The following is a 14,668-nucleotide window of genomic DNA, read 5'->3' on the forward strand; positions in this document are numbered from 1 at the left end:
AGCTGCTCTCAGCTCCTGCAGTCCCTGCACCTCTCTGTGGGCAGCAGGGCTCTGCCTCTCTTGCTGCTGCTTGTCCTGGGTTTTCCTCTCTGGATAACTGCCACAACATTATAAATAGACCCTTCCTGCTAGGTGCTGTGTTCTGCTAAACCCCACAGATCTGGCTGCTTTCAGATATAGCTGCTTTCCAAATTCAAAGTCCTGCTTGCTGCCAAACTCATTTTCCCTCCTTAGCAAAAGGATTTCTGTTACTGTGGTTGATCAGAGGTAAAGCAAGAGTCCTCAAATGCACCTTCACCCAGATTTCATGTGGCTTTGCTTATTTCCACCCTCAGAGTGACTTCAATTAAACAGTTCCTTGCAGTTTGTGTGGAGAACCAAGCTGGTGCTGTCCCAGACAGGAGGGAATGGCAAGATCCAGTCCTTATTCCAGGTTCTTAAACTAAAAGACCATCAAAGCAGCTGCCTCTGGCTTGTCAGAGCTTAGCTCAGACATTTGGCAAGATGTGAACATCTCCTGGCACAGGGTTTGGAGCAGAGCAGGAATTTGTCAGGCAGAGCTGGATAGGTGCTCAGCACCTCCAGCCAAAGGGATCCCCAGTGCCAAACCCAACCAGCCCGGGCACAGCCCCTTTCCCCACGCAGCTGCTGGGAGCTGATTCATTAGCAGGAACTGTGCAGTGCTCCTGGCATTTCACACAAGGTCTGAGGCAAATGTAACACTCAGCAGACCTGTTTTTAAAGATAATTTATGAACAGGAGGAGCTTACCTTAAGTTTGTAGATGTATTTTAATGCCATAATGTTTGGATTAAAATGTCTGTGTTGTAGTAGCCAAAGATATTTTGGTTTTACTTCCAGATTTTGCTCTACCTTCTACCAAAAATCACCACCCAAACTTGACTTTTTTTTGCCCTTGTCTACAGCTGAAAAAAGATTCCTGTTTTGCTGCCCACATAGTTATTCTTAAACTCCTATCTAATAATTAACTCAAGACCAGCAGCTGTAAATACACCTTGCAGGTCTGACTACAAAGACAAAGGAGTTTTTCACATCCTATTTCTGGTGATAATGCAAAGATTCTATAAAAAGAGCAGAGGAACTTATGGTCACTCTTTTGGTATGTCCCAGACCAGAATTCTGCATCCACCATTGCTCAACAGCTCCAAAGTAGAAGAGCTGAGAAAAGCCATTGCCTGTCACAGGGATGTGAAACCCAGCTGGTTGTGTTCCCACAGCCCCTGTGGGGACATATTCATTAAAAACTTTTACAGGCAGGGAAAAATTTAAACACACCCCCCACGTTTTCCCTGACAGCACTGTGCAATTATAAGATTTTCTAACGTAGTTTGTGAATTTTCGAAGTAACAGCAAAAATTTCTGCTTGCTGGAGCACTTAGGAACATTTCCTTGTTTTTGCTTTTTGCCTTCTGAGTAGGTCCATGTTATGTAATAAACTGAGCATGACAAAAAGGTGTCATTTACAACCCAAATGCAGCTGCACAACCATTTTCCTTTGCAAACAGCATGTAAACTGCAGAGCAGCGATCACCTGAGATACTCCACTGCTGCCATGAAGTCACCTGTGAGCAACTCAGCTTTAGTAACACTCCAGTGTGTAATTATTGCTTGTGTGTCATCCCACTTCAGCAGCTCTGAAGTCAAGAGTTGTTGCCTGGCCAGTTTCTCCCGGCTCCCTAATTTCAGATGGAGCAAACTCGGTGCGGCCGCGGTTCCTCGGCGCTCCCCTGGCTCTGCTCCCCAGCTGAGCACACCAGATGCCTGGAGCAGGGTGCTTTTGTGTTTTTGGGATAGTCTGGAACCTGAGTGTGGTTTTGCTCCTTTGGCAGATGAGTTTTGGATGTTGTCAGCGGGGCCTTGCTTTGGTTTTCGCCGCCCAGATCCGTCCACGCCGACATGGAGGTGCTGTGACCAGGGTGAGTGCTCCAGGGGTGTTTGGGGGTGATGCTTTGGAGAGGGGGAAATCTTCCAGAGACAGAGGTGGAACCCATCCTTCACACAGAGAATGTGTTTCTGTTGTGCTTGTTTCTGTTCTTCTAGTCTGTAAATGGCTCTCCTGAGCTGTGCTATTTCCTTGGGCATTCAGGAGTGAAGGACAGGCCTGATTTAATTTGTGTTTGTCAGCCTGGAACACTGTTGCACTTCCTAATTCCTGTGCCAAGGGGATCCAGAACATAATATCATAACTTTTATACATTCATCATCTTCCACCAAAAGTTTCAGCTACTGTAGTGACCACTAAAAGTCAAATATAAAGTACAGAATAAGTTGTTTCAACTCAGAAAAACCCTTCTTTTTATTTAATTCAGAAATAGGCAGGTAAACAATCTCAAATCACTTTTCCTCAGGGAAAAAAATGTTGCTTTTCAAGGTTTTTTTTTTTAATTTTTGTTAGGAAGAACCTTCATAGGAAAGTGAAAATTTCTTACCAAGAAGAGCATTCTTGGTAGCACCTGAAGCCTATGAATGCCCCTCAAAAGTTTAAAAACTTAGAGGAAGATGAAGCTCTTCCTACCAAGTGTGACTTTCTGCTGATATGACTCATAAATAACGCAGAAAAGTCAAAATGAAGTTTTACCAGCTTTCCCCTCGAGGAGGGGATTTACTTTTTATGGCCAGTAAGAATTAGGTGGTAGGTGCTGGGAAGGAGCCTGTGAATGAAACAGCTCTTGGGAGTCACTTCCCCCCCTCCGCCCCCAGGGAAGGGGAGACCTTTGTGCCACAACATCACAGCTGAGTCTTTCTGCTGATTTGTAGGATTCTCTCTTTAGCCACGTTGTAGAAACTGGTACTGAGATATAGAGATACAGATATGTGTGATTTTTCCTGTTCTCAGATAAGCAGAAGGTGAGTCTGTGATAATGTGTAGCAATGGCAGAATGCTATTCACCATCACAGATAAATTCCCTTTTCTTACCCCCAGCACACTGGAGGTCAGATACCAACTCCTCAGACCCCTTTCAAAGTAATTCTTGATACTATAAATCAATGCAAGGTTTTTGTCTTGCTGGCCACTTCAAAGAAGCCACTTCTCTGGTGGCCTGTAAGTGACAATTAAGGAGATAATGGGAATAGAAAATAGTCACAACCAAAGACAACACTCTGTATCAGGTGAGGTAAGCTACACTGCTTAGATCTGACACTTTTCAGGCTGCTGCACTATTTTTCTCTTTCTGTCAGAGATTACAGGAAATGATAGTGCACTGGAAGCTGCTGCTGAGAGCCCAGCTTAGTTTTCATCTCAGCACACAATTAATTGTGATTAAAAATGAGGCAGACGCTGCCTCAGCACTGTAGCAAGGTACTTCTGCTATGGTGCCTGCAGTTATTTACTTGGGCAGGCTGATTAAAATCTCATTTAAAATAGACTTTTTGGCTGGGATACAGTCACATCTCTGTGCTTTTGAAAGTTTAGTCCCTCTGTACTTGAGGAAATCTGTCCTATTTTTCCTTCCCAAACTGCTTCCTTACATCACTGGTGCTTCAGCAGTCCTTCACCATCCAACACAACTCCAGGGCTATGTTTGGTTATTCCCCACCTCTCCTCAGAGGTGCAGCCTGTTCTCGAGTCACTGCTAAAATCTCTGTGCTGAAAACCGACTGCAAATGGGGCTTGGAGCTGCTGCCCTTTCAGGGAGGTGTTGCCATCTCTGAGCAGCTCCAGCATCACTCACAAACGAGAGGAATTTAGGAGGAATTTAGGGATTTCATTCGATCTTTATTCCTCCAGCTCTTCCTTCTGCTCTCTCACCCCTCTGACTTCACACCCCACCCAGCTGAGCCCTTCTCAACTTGACAACTCCTTTTGTTGACTTTTAGACTTTTCAAACCTGTTCCCAACTATTCTCTTCCTTTAAAGCCACTTATTTTGTGAAGCTATTTAATGTCCATCCCCACCATGGTCCTCTTTTATTTGATTTATGTCAAGTATCCCATTTGCCTCTTCCTCGGGATGGGAGATGTCTTTGCCCACACTCTGCTTTGTATTCTTTAAGTACTTGGTAAAAAGTAAATAGCAGAATTATTTATGAACTAAGCAGGACAACAGCCATTTGTTTTAGCTGTGTTTAGACTAAATGTTTATCAGTGTGTTCAGTGACACAACACGTGTCTGGGGACTTAGTGAGTGGCATTTCCAGTGGCACAGACAAACCCCCTCTTCCCACCTCCACTGTGTCATCTCCAAATTCAGCTCTTCTCAGCATTTACTAGAAGCTGTGGTGTACTTTGTATGCAAGTAAAAATATTTTTCCCTTTATAAATTATTTCTGTGAAAGCTGTGACACGAATTCTTAGGGAATTCATCCAAACTAGGAATGTTTCCTAGTGTGAACACACCTGCCAATGGTAAAAAAAACACTATAAAAATTCCTTTTCATGCCTGTTTCTTCAGCCAGCCTTTGCAAGGTAAGGAGTCCTTTCCAATGTTTCAAGTTCCTATTCCACAGAGTGCCAGAGATTACAGCTGCACTTAGGAGTGTTTGGACCCTGGAAATTCTCAGCTCTCTGTACTTGGGATTGAAAATTGCCATAATTAAACATTTGTTGTTTATGCATTAATAGACTTTCACTCCAATACCAGTGTATTTGATATTCCTGGCTCCTCTCTCATACCAGGTGTCATGTCTTTTCAAACACTCTGAACAATCTGCTTTCTGTATCTTGATACTCCCAGAATGAAGGGATCCTGGTGCTAAGGCACACTGACAGCACTGTGACAGGAGCAGAAAAATTGTGTGTGTACATTTGTCACATTAAGGAAAGTGGAGTAGGAGGGAGGAAAAATGTGTGGTTGATTTTGTTCAAACTTTGCAGGCAAATTATTTTTACATTTGTCCTTGGGTATAGAGGCCACTCCCCTGATTTCCTTGGGAATGGATCCCTGACCTCATAAATCTTCCTGGGTGTACCTTCAGTGAATTTTAATGTATCCTGAATTCACCTTCTTGCTTTCAAATTATCCTGGGCCATTTAAAATGATGCCCTTGAGTAGTAGATTGAGAAACAGGGAGATAGTTCATTATTCCTTGCAGAATTCATGCTGTGGGTGTTCCTAGGCAGGTAACTGCATCAAGATCCTTTTGTGTCATGTGCTGGTGGTCATTTCCCTCCAGCAGAATCATGAGGTTTTTTTTTTTATTTTTCCTGAGGAAATGTTGGGAAATCACCAGGACACAAATCCTGGATGTTATCCATGTGATAATTTAGCTAAGCTCATCTTGGGCATCGTTTTCAGTCTGCTGCTTCTGCTGTTCCAATGCAGCGAAAACTTTCAGGGATTTTTCTTTGTTCTTTTCACATCTGGAACCTTCCTTTATCTGTTTGCTGTTGCACAGATCTTCCTGGGAGTTACCACTTTTCTGAAATAATCTTGGTCAAGAGCAGACTGCACAGATTAACTGAAAAGATGCCCAACTTTGGGGCTACTTATAAAAGTCATCTTTCTTTTTCTCTGAATAACACACACTGTCACTGGGACTGACAGGCTCCCTTCAGTTTAATTTAGGCACAGGTTTGAATTTATGGTTCTCCTGGTACCACTTTTAATGGCACTTGTCATAGACTGCAATTTAATGAGTCATGTGTGGAACCCTCCAGATTTGACACATGAAATGGTGGAGGTGTGTGCTTAACGGCTGAAAAATGAGAAACTTTGGGGAAAAAAAGAATCAATATTTGTGTGTTTACACGTGAAGAGACTGTAAAGAGGCAATTTGGTCACCACACTTCCTTCAAAGGAACAGTAGTCCAATAACTGATGTTCCTCTACTGCAGAAACATGATTAAAGATAACAACGAAATTGTTCCACTAATGGGCAAGAAAACAAACCTGCCTGGAAATCCCCCTGCAAACCAGCAAGAGAAAAAGGTGACTGAAGGCACTCCCACCAAGAAAAGGTAGGACTCCAGCTGAGCCTAAACCAGTAAAACTCCCTGCTTTATCTCCTCTGGGAGATCTTTACTCTGAAATACCATCAACATCTTTGTTGTCTGTAACCTCACAAGAATTCGATCTAATGATGGTTAATGTTTGGTATAAAGTGATCTTTTTAAGAGATCACATGGAAGAACACACCAGGTTTTAGGTAAGAGATCTTGGCTTGAAAAAAGGGAGCATTTCAAACTTAGCCTCACATGGAAATGTGACAGATTATGGAGAGGCAGGGGGCTGGGAGAGCAGGAGGTTTGAAAAATCCTATCACAAACAGAAACCTAAATTCACTCTCTTTCATTAGTCCAGTTAATGAGACTTTTTTGCTGTTTTATAAAATATTCACTTTCATTCATAATTGATCTTAGAGAATTAATAAAGGGATTGAGGGTTTGTATTTAATATGAATGGGGAAATATGAGCTGTAATTCCTGCCTGATACTATGAAGACAACTAACTCACTGTAGAGTGAGGATGAATTTTCATTCATAAACTTTTCATAATGAATAATTACTGGTTATTATGGCAATTTCTGAAACTCTGAAGGCCTGGCCAATTGTGGCTGTTCCGACATTTATAATTCTCAATAATCAGAGGAATCACTTTTCACAGGAATGGTGCCATTAGTTATTTGAGATCCACTGCCTGGGTGGTCCAATTTGTCTTTTTGTCATTAAATTCAAGAAGAGAAGCTCTTTGGTGGCATATGGGAGGAGACACAGTGTCTGAACAGCCCATCATACACCCAGCACTTCAAAAAGGGGCAATTCCCTGGCAGATTGTAGAGTTATAGGAACATTGCCAAAGCCAAACCCTCAATTCCTGAACCCCAATCTCACACTCCTTGTGGCCTCGGGAACAGGAACCCTGGGGTTTTTCCCACCTCTCAAGACAGAGCTCAGGGTGTGGCTGGCAGCATTCCTGCAACACACAGCACCCACATCACGTGGATTTTAATGCAGAGCTTTAACACATTCTATTAATTACATGTTCCAATGCTGCTTCATGCTGTTCCTTCAAAACTCTCCCTCCCCTGCCCCAGCAGAGCTGCTGCACTCCCAGGGTGGCATTTCTCACTCTCAATATTCACTTTCTTGAAAGCCAGTGGCATTCCCAGCTGGAAGCCCCCGGAATTTGGGTGTTCCAAGTTCTAATTAAGCACAGGAAATGCGAGGGGTGGGCGGGGAGGAGGCTGGCAGAGCCTGCTGATGCCTGTGGCCAGAGCACCTGGCCACGTCAGCACCTGGCTATTTGATGGCACCCTGCTTTGCTCGGTGGCTTTGGGGGTGTTCTTGCCCTCCCATGACATGCCCAGGTCAGGAGAGGTGGGGTCTGTCAGCCCCCAAAGCAGGGTTCCCTTCCCAGCTGCTGCACAGCTGTTGGATGCCAGAATTAACAGCTGGATCATCGAGCCTTTGGAAAAGGAGGTGAACTAGATGCTGCTATTTTTAGCAAAAATCAGGTTATTCAGTGGTGTCCTAATAATACTATTTTAAATAATACCTTTTTTTCTTTTTTTGCATTTTGCCATCAATACAACTGCTTCATCTTCCCCAGAAAATCTTGTTGGAAGTGCAGTTAGATAAGGAATGCCCTATGGACAAACCCATAAATATTAGGTGAATTGGAAAGGTTTTCCAGGAGACTAATGCAACATTTTAGACATGTAAGGCAGTTTCTGAACAACAGCCCCTGTGGGAGTTGCTACATCCACTCCTAAAACTCCTCAGTCTGTGGGAGCTGTAGCAATGTTTTACTGAGATCCAGTAAAACCAAGCCACTGATTTTTGCCTCTCAACTCTGCAGGCTTTTAAAAAGTGAAATCATACTTTTCATATCACTTTGTGTTGTTGCAAATTTTATTTCTTTTCACAATCAATATTTATATAATTATTTACAGGGAAAACAATTAAATGTTGTGCAGGCAAGGGGACACATTCAGCCCTGGCTGGTGGAAATGCCTGATGTCACTGAACTGTAACCTTTCAAACTTTCTGATTTAATCACTATCACTGCTAATGGGTTTGAGATTATCCATCCTGGTGGCTCCTGGCTGGAAGAGCAGGGACTAGGATTAAAAAAAATCATTTTGTGTGGCTGGGCAGTGACAGGAACTGGGTGCAAGGCTGGTTTAGAGATTGCTGCTCACATATGTCAGGATCTGATGCCATGTGTTCCGAAAATACCTTGGGAATTTTGCCCATCTGCCAGCCTGGAAGCGCTGGGCACAGGCTGGGATCCCCTCGGGGAAAGCAGATAAGCCTCAGCTCCAGCTCAGGTTTAATGCCAGGAGAGATAAATTATCCAGCTTATCCTTGGTAGTTGTTTTCTTGGTTTGTGGTTGGGCTTGCCTTTTAGCACTGATATTTTTTTAAATGCACTGTCTTCAACAGTTCCCACTTTTTCCTGGAGATTGATGGTTTTGAAAGCAATGCCAGTCCCAATAACACCTCTCCCCCCGTGTTTTCCAAACCCATGGATTCCAATATTCGCCCGTGGTAAGTTCCAGATGCACAAGCAATGGTCCTGCTGCAAAAATAGCTCTTTTCTTCCCAGCAGCTTCCCCTTAGTTCTCCTTGGGCCTCAGTGCCAGGATTTCACATGACTTTTTACAGCTTTTGGGCACTTCAAAGACAGAACTTCACTGGAGATTTATCTTTGGTTTCATCTATTACTGTTGTTTCTATGGAATAAATCAGATCTGAATAAATTTTAAATCAGTATATATATATATATTTTTAATCTTAGCCTCTTATTAGAACAAACTCCATGCTCTCCTTTGGGTGTTTTCTGCTGTGTGAAGATCACAACCTAATTTAGCTGTTCCCAGCTGGCTGCTGACGTCTTCCCTCTGTTGCTCATTAACAATCAAACGTGGAAATGCTGAATCTGAAATATTTAAAGCAGCCATTCATGCTGAATGAATAGAGAAAAATTATGACTGAGAAGAATACATTTAATTTTAAAAAATGTGCGGGGTGCTAACAGCCAATAATTATGAGTAAGGGAAATATGTCACAAATCTGGCACAGACCCAGAATGGCCAAAGGCTTTTGTGGCTGAGGATGTCTGGTCAGCTTTTAGGAATTGGCTGACAGGCTGATTTTGGTTTCAGAGGAGAGGTGTCCAAATTTCCCCCTGTCATTCAGGAAGTGACCTGCACATGTGCTTTGTCACCACATTACTCAGCTTTCTGCAGAGGAGACAAATGGATTAGGAATGGACTCAGAGCTCCCAGATTTATTTCAAAGGGAAGGGAATACCTCCAGAGCAGTGCTGTCCCTGCATCTGTTCTGCCAATAATTAATAGCTCAGGTTCCCTAAATTATTAACCTGAGGTAGTTCATCCAATCTGAACCTTAGAGAAAACAAAAATACAAGTAAGATACTCCTTTATCTTAATTTTTTGAAGTCAGATCTGCTTTTAGGATTGTGTGGAAATTATGTACAGCAATTACAAAATATCAATGCCATTGAAAATCCTTTAAATATATCACCTACACATCTATTTAGGGCCCAGTCCTCAATTTCTTTCATTCAAGTCAGCCACAAAACACTCCTGAATTGCCTCCAGTGTTCTGTGTAGTAAATCTTTAGGTAAATCTTTCATTGTGGGCTTGCAACCCACTGACTGCTACTGATTTAGCACTTGTTTTGTGCCAGATGACAAATTAAGCACGTGAAAAGGAAGAATGCAAGCTTCAAGCATTCAGGGTGATGCATAAAAAGCAGTGATCATAAAAAAAAAAAAAGAAAAAAGTTCCCACGGTTTCAGGATCTGTAGTGAAATAATAAAACACAAAGCAGATTGCTTTCCTAATGTGGTCTTTTTTAAAATATAATAAAAATCCTGCGAGTCTCTTCGTTTTTATCACTCACTTTAAAATCCATGTGGGAGATAAAATGATAGAATTAAAAGTCCAATGTCAAACTGGGCTAATTTAAGCTCTAGTGCAGATACTGTATCCTACCACTGACTGTTTCTTCATGCAATTTGCCAAAATACCTGCTAATATTTTGGCACATTTGCTTTTCTTTCTCTGCAGTGCATCTGCAAATGGGGACGACATGGATTCCCCTCAGTCTCTTCAGGATGATGCCACAGAATACAGCCCCAACGTGGACAGCTGTGGGTGAGTGGAGGCACAAATATTTCTCAGCACATTTTCAACTGATTCAGTATGTAGTAAGGTAAATATTACCTATTTTTTCCTGCCAGTTTTTAGATAAAAGGTCATGTGTGCATGCCTTTTGGATCCTTTAATAATTAAATGTTGAAATAAACAACTCTAATCTGTCAATTTTCATATTTAGTGTGAGGATTCTTTATATAAAATGGGGTTTTTTAGATGGCAATGCAGGACCCACACACCACAACCAGGCATGGAGTATTTCTGCTTGGGGGAAATATGAAATCATTCTTTTTCCAGAATAAAGGATGATCAGAAAGTGGTGTGAGATGTGAGGTTAAGAACTCTCTTCTGCTGTGAGAGCAGCCCAAGGTAACCTCAGCACTGCAGTCAGTTGGGGCAGAGCAAAGTGTTCCTCAGTCTTTATCCTAGGAGAATGGAAAACATGAATAAAAATGAATAAAATAAAATTAATAAAACACAAAATACTTGAAAAACGTGCTGTTTATAATAAAGCAGCCTCTCAACAGCCCACTTAGCTGCAGATAAGCAATGTGAGAAATGTTCTGAGCTATCCATGGCAGCGGGGCAAGCTCGTGTAGTCTGGGGCCAACAACTGTATTTGGCTTTACCCTTCTTAAAAAAATTAAAATAAACCAGGATAAATTGCATCAGCAGTTTCATGATGAATTCTTCCAATTCAGTGCTACCACATGCCAAGGCCCTGAGCTGAGGAGTGCCAGGAAGAAGCTGAAGAGGAACCTGTTCCGGGCAGTGTCCGAGGGGAACGCGGAGGAGCTGCAGCGGCTGCTGGCCGAGCTGAGGGAGCGCTCGGGCGCCTGCACCTCCCTGCCCGTGCCAGGTGAGCCCTGAGGCACCCAGGCTGCTGCCTCAGCTGTCAGGTTTTATATTTTTCACATTCTGTGCTGCTTTAGTGTGCATTTCTGAGTTTTGTATTAGGGGATGGTGAGCTCTCTGCACAGAGCAGGGAGACAAAATAATTCCTGCTGTAGCTGGGGACCAAGGACAAATGGTCCAGGTCTCAGGCCCAAGAGCACAAACAACGTGGGCTGGAGAGAAAAAGCCAGGAAGGATGGGACTGCATGGGCTGGAGCTGGAATGGGACAATGAACTCCAACGTGCCAATGGAGCAGAGCTGATCACAGTGAGAGCCCCCGTGACCTCGTGCCCATTTTGGGACCATTTTGGTTCACCTTGGGTTCAGCCCTGGCTGGGCTCTGGTGCTGCCCAGGGTGGATCCATGGAGGACTTCTGAGAAATCACTGCTTTATTCTTTAACTCTGTCCTGCTCCGTTTTAGGTCAGCCTTCTCAAGGCATCAGGGGTGGGCTGCCAGCTCTTCTGGCAGCTCAGGTGCAGCCTAAACCTGTGAATTATCTTTATTTCCCTGGGAATGATCTTTATTTCCCTGGGAATGATCTTTATTTCCCTGGGAATGATCTTTATTTCCCTGGGAATTTGGTAGTTATGGCACCATGATGTCCAGCAGGAAAACCAAGGTTGCCATGGTGCTCAAGAACAAAGTGAACAGGATGGAGTCATGGTTTGGCAAATAGTTTTTGTTCATCTATATCCCTCTGGTTTCACCCCTAATGAACAGAAGTTTCATAAGTAACAATGATCTAATCTCAAAATTCACTCTTGTAGATTACTTGATGAAGAAGTTCACGGCTTCAGATACTGGCAAAACTTGTCTGATGAAAGCTCTGCTGAACATCAACCAGAACACAAATGAGATAGTGAACATGCTCCTGTCCTTTGCAGAGGAAAATGGCATTTTGGAGAGATTTATCAATGCAGCATACACAGAAGAGGCATATAAAGGTATTGCCATCTGATAGCACTTTCAGGTATATGGTTAAATGTAACCTCTATAAAATAATAATGGTTTAAATCCCTTGAACCAACTTTTATTCATTGTCACTGGTGCCATCTTTTGTGAAACATCATTAATGTTTCAGAGTGTGCTTGAGAGACTCAGCCCTAAATTCCTGTGTCTGCTTTTTCAGGCCAGACAGCTCTAAATATTGCCATTGAGCGGAGACAGTATGAAATCACCCAGAGCCTCATAGAGAAAGGAGCTGATGTCAATGCTCATGCCCAGGGTATTTTCTTTAATCCCAAACACAAGCATGAAGGCTTTTATTTTGGTAAGTGGAATTGAGATATTTCTGGAAAAGTTAAGAAGAAATACCCAAAACTTCCATAAAACAAGAGCTTCATCCAGTACAATCAATATATAAATGTGCTTTCACATATTAAGATGTTAACACAGTATTTTCTATTCTGATTTGAATGCTTGAAATAAACCATGACCACTTATTGCATTTTGTGATTCTGTAGGTGAGACTGCCCTGGCTTTGGCAGCATGTACCAACCAGCCAGACATAATTGAGCTGTTAATGGACAATGCCAGGACCAATATTTCCTCTCAGGATTCCAGAGGAAACAACATCCTCCATGCATTAGTGACCGTGGCAGAGGACTCCAAAACACAGAATGACTTTGTGATCAGAATGTATGACATGATCCTGCTGAAAAGTAAAGACAGAACTCTGGAAACAACCAAGAATAAGGAGGGTTTGACACCGCTGCAATTAGCTGCAAAAACTGGGAAATTAGAGGTGGGTGTGATTTCAGTAGCATCTAGGAGAAGCTTGTGCTCTGGCACATCTCTTTCCAGGCTGGTTATGCTGTTTTGTACCAGTATTAGTGAGCTAATTTTGTTCAAAACACAAATATTTCCATTGCAGTGCTGTTTTAATGCCTCAAGGTTTCTCTGTAACTCCCTCCCTCTGTACAAAGTACACAAGCTGTTTAGAACCAGCCTTCTGTTGTAGAGAAATTCTGCATTTACCACCAAACAATTTCAGAAATCTCACTAGGACTGCTCTGTTGTACTGCTGTAGAGTTTGGTTAGCATGAATCAACTGTAGTGTAAAGAACTGGCACTGGGATGACTTAGAAAGTAATTAAGTCCTTAAGGAAGGCATAAATGAACACATGGAAAATTGTGCTTTCATCCTTTAGAAAAATATCTCTGACAGGAAATCTGAAGGCATTAAAACCACTAAACGTATTTCTTAGAGGTTTTTCACCTCCAGCACCCCTCACTGAATGACAAAATTACCAATACACTAAACTGAACAGCTGTACAAAATGTTACATATAAAAGGTGGGAGTTTGGGCAAGTGTATTCATGTGTTTCTCCCTTCCCAGCCGCTGACAAATGATCTGTTCATGTTTCAGATTCTGAAGTACATCCTGAGCAGAGAGATCAGAGAGAAGCCAAACAGGAGCCTGTCCAGAAAATTCACAGACTGGGCTTATGGTCCTGTTCAGTCTTCTCTGTATGACCTGACAGAGCTGGACACCACTGCTGACAACTCAGTGCTGGAAATCATTGTCTATAATACAAATATTGGTGTAAGTTGCCTATTTTTATATAAAATAAAAATCTGTATTATTAAAAATAGAATAAAAATAATAACTGAATTATTTTAAATATTTAAACAGTGTTTAGATTATTAAATCTCAATTATTATTTAAATATTATTTAAATATTAAAAATAATAGAGCAATGTATTATTAAATATACAAAATATTATATAATAAATATAATTAATAATATATATTAAAATATATTTTTTTTCTAGCAGCATCCCCATTTTAGAAGTGTCAGCCTTGCAAACAACTGAATTACTTGTGGGCAGTAATTTTTGGTTCTCAGTTATTGTATCAGGAGCAGGATAAATTTTATGCTGCTGCATTATGTCAGCTGTAAGCAAATATCTATTCAGCTCCTGCAACACAGGTTAGTTATTTTGGGAGTGTCTTTTCCTACATTTGAAGCATTAATTTGACTTAGCAACATAAATATGGCCAAGCTGGTCAGACCAAATAAACTTTACTTAACAGGTTTGTATTTTAGGTGTTTAGGAGTGCTTGATTTACAAAGCCAGGATTTTATATTTGCTGAATGCAGATCCTGCCACAAAACTTCCACAGGAAGCAGGACCAGGAGTTCCCAGGAGAGTTTTAGCTCAGACATACTTCAGCAGGCTGGGAATGGCAGCTTATCCCAGCGGGAGGAGGAATTGTCCCTTTGTCCCATGCCAGGGAGCTCTGGCACTTCCCTGAACACAGAGGTGTTTCTAGAGCAGCAAGGATAGCATGGAAGGAAATACACAAAATTCACACCTAAAATTCCCTTTCCTTACGGGCAGCGAGCTGAAATATTTACATTTGTCATGTATTTTTTTTTTCTCCTCAGAATCGTCACGAGATGCTGACTTTGGAGCCTCTGAACTCACTGCTGAGGATGAAATGGAAGAAGTTTGCGCGGCACATGTTCTTCATGTCCTGCTGTTTTTATTTCCTGTACAATGTAACATTAACATTGGTTTCCTACCACAGGCCTAATGAAAATGAAGTGAGTGCAGCAGCTGAACCTCACCAAATTTTACTGACTTCAAAGGCAATAGTATTTCCTGAATTGTATTTAAAATGCTAAAGCAAGGCCAGATATTGGAATATCTGGGTATAGAGAGACCACGTTCTCCCACA

At 42.0% G+C, this 14,668-nt stretch overlaps 1 protein-coding gene across 1 annotated transcript in view; it reads left to right on the forward strand.

Moving 5' to 3' along the window:
• The window catches only part of TRPV3 (transient receptor potential cation channel subfamily V member 3), a 22,463-nt gene continuing 7,795 nt past the window's right edge, over positions 1-14,668 (forward strand). The window contains exons 1-10 of the mRNA XM_068210584.1: positions 1-1,936; positions 5,796-5,918; positions 8,346-8,450; positions 9,999-10,085; positions 10,787-10,944; positions 11,750-11,926; positions 12,112-12,252; positions 12,446-12,726; positions 13,352-13,528; positions 14,376-14,534. Coding sequence (XP_068066685.1) covers positions 5,800-5,918; positions 8,346-8,450; positions 9,999-10,085; positions 10,787-10,944; positions 11,750-11,926; positions 12,112-12,252; positions 12,446-12,726; positions 13,352-13,528; positions 14,376-14,534 — 1,404 coding nt within the window. The 5' untranslated portion in view covers positions 1-1,936; positions 5,796-5,799. The remainder of the gene's footprint in view (positions 1,937-5,795; positions 5,919-8,345; positions 8,451-9,998; positions 10,086-10,786; positions 10,945-11,749; positions 11,927-12,111; positions 12,253-12,445; positions 12,727-13,351; positions 13,529-14,375; positions 14,535-14,668) is intronic.

This window comes from Anomalospiza imberbis, chromosome 20 (assembly GCF_031753505.1).
Source record: "Anomalospiza imberbis isolate Cuckoo-Finch-1a 21T00152 chromosome 20, ASM3175350v1, whole genome shotgun sequence".
NCBI lineage: Eukaryota > Metazoa > Chordata > Aves > Passeriformes > Viduidae > Anomalospiza > Anomalospiza imberbis.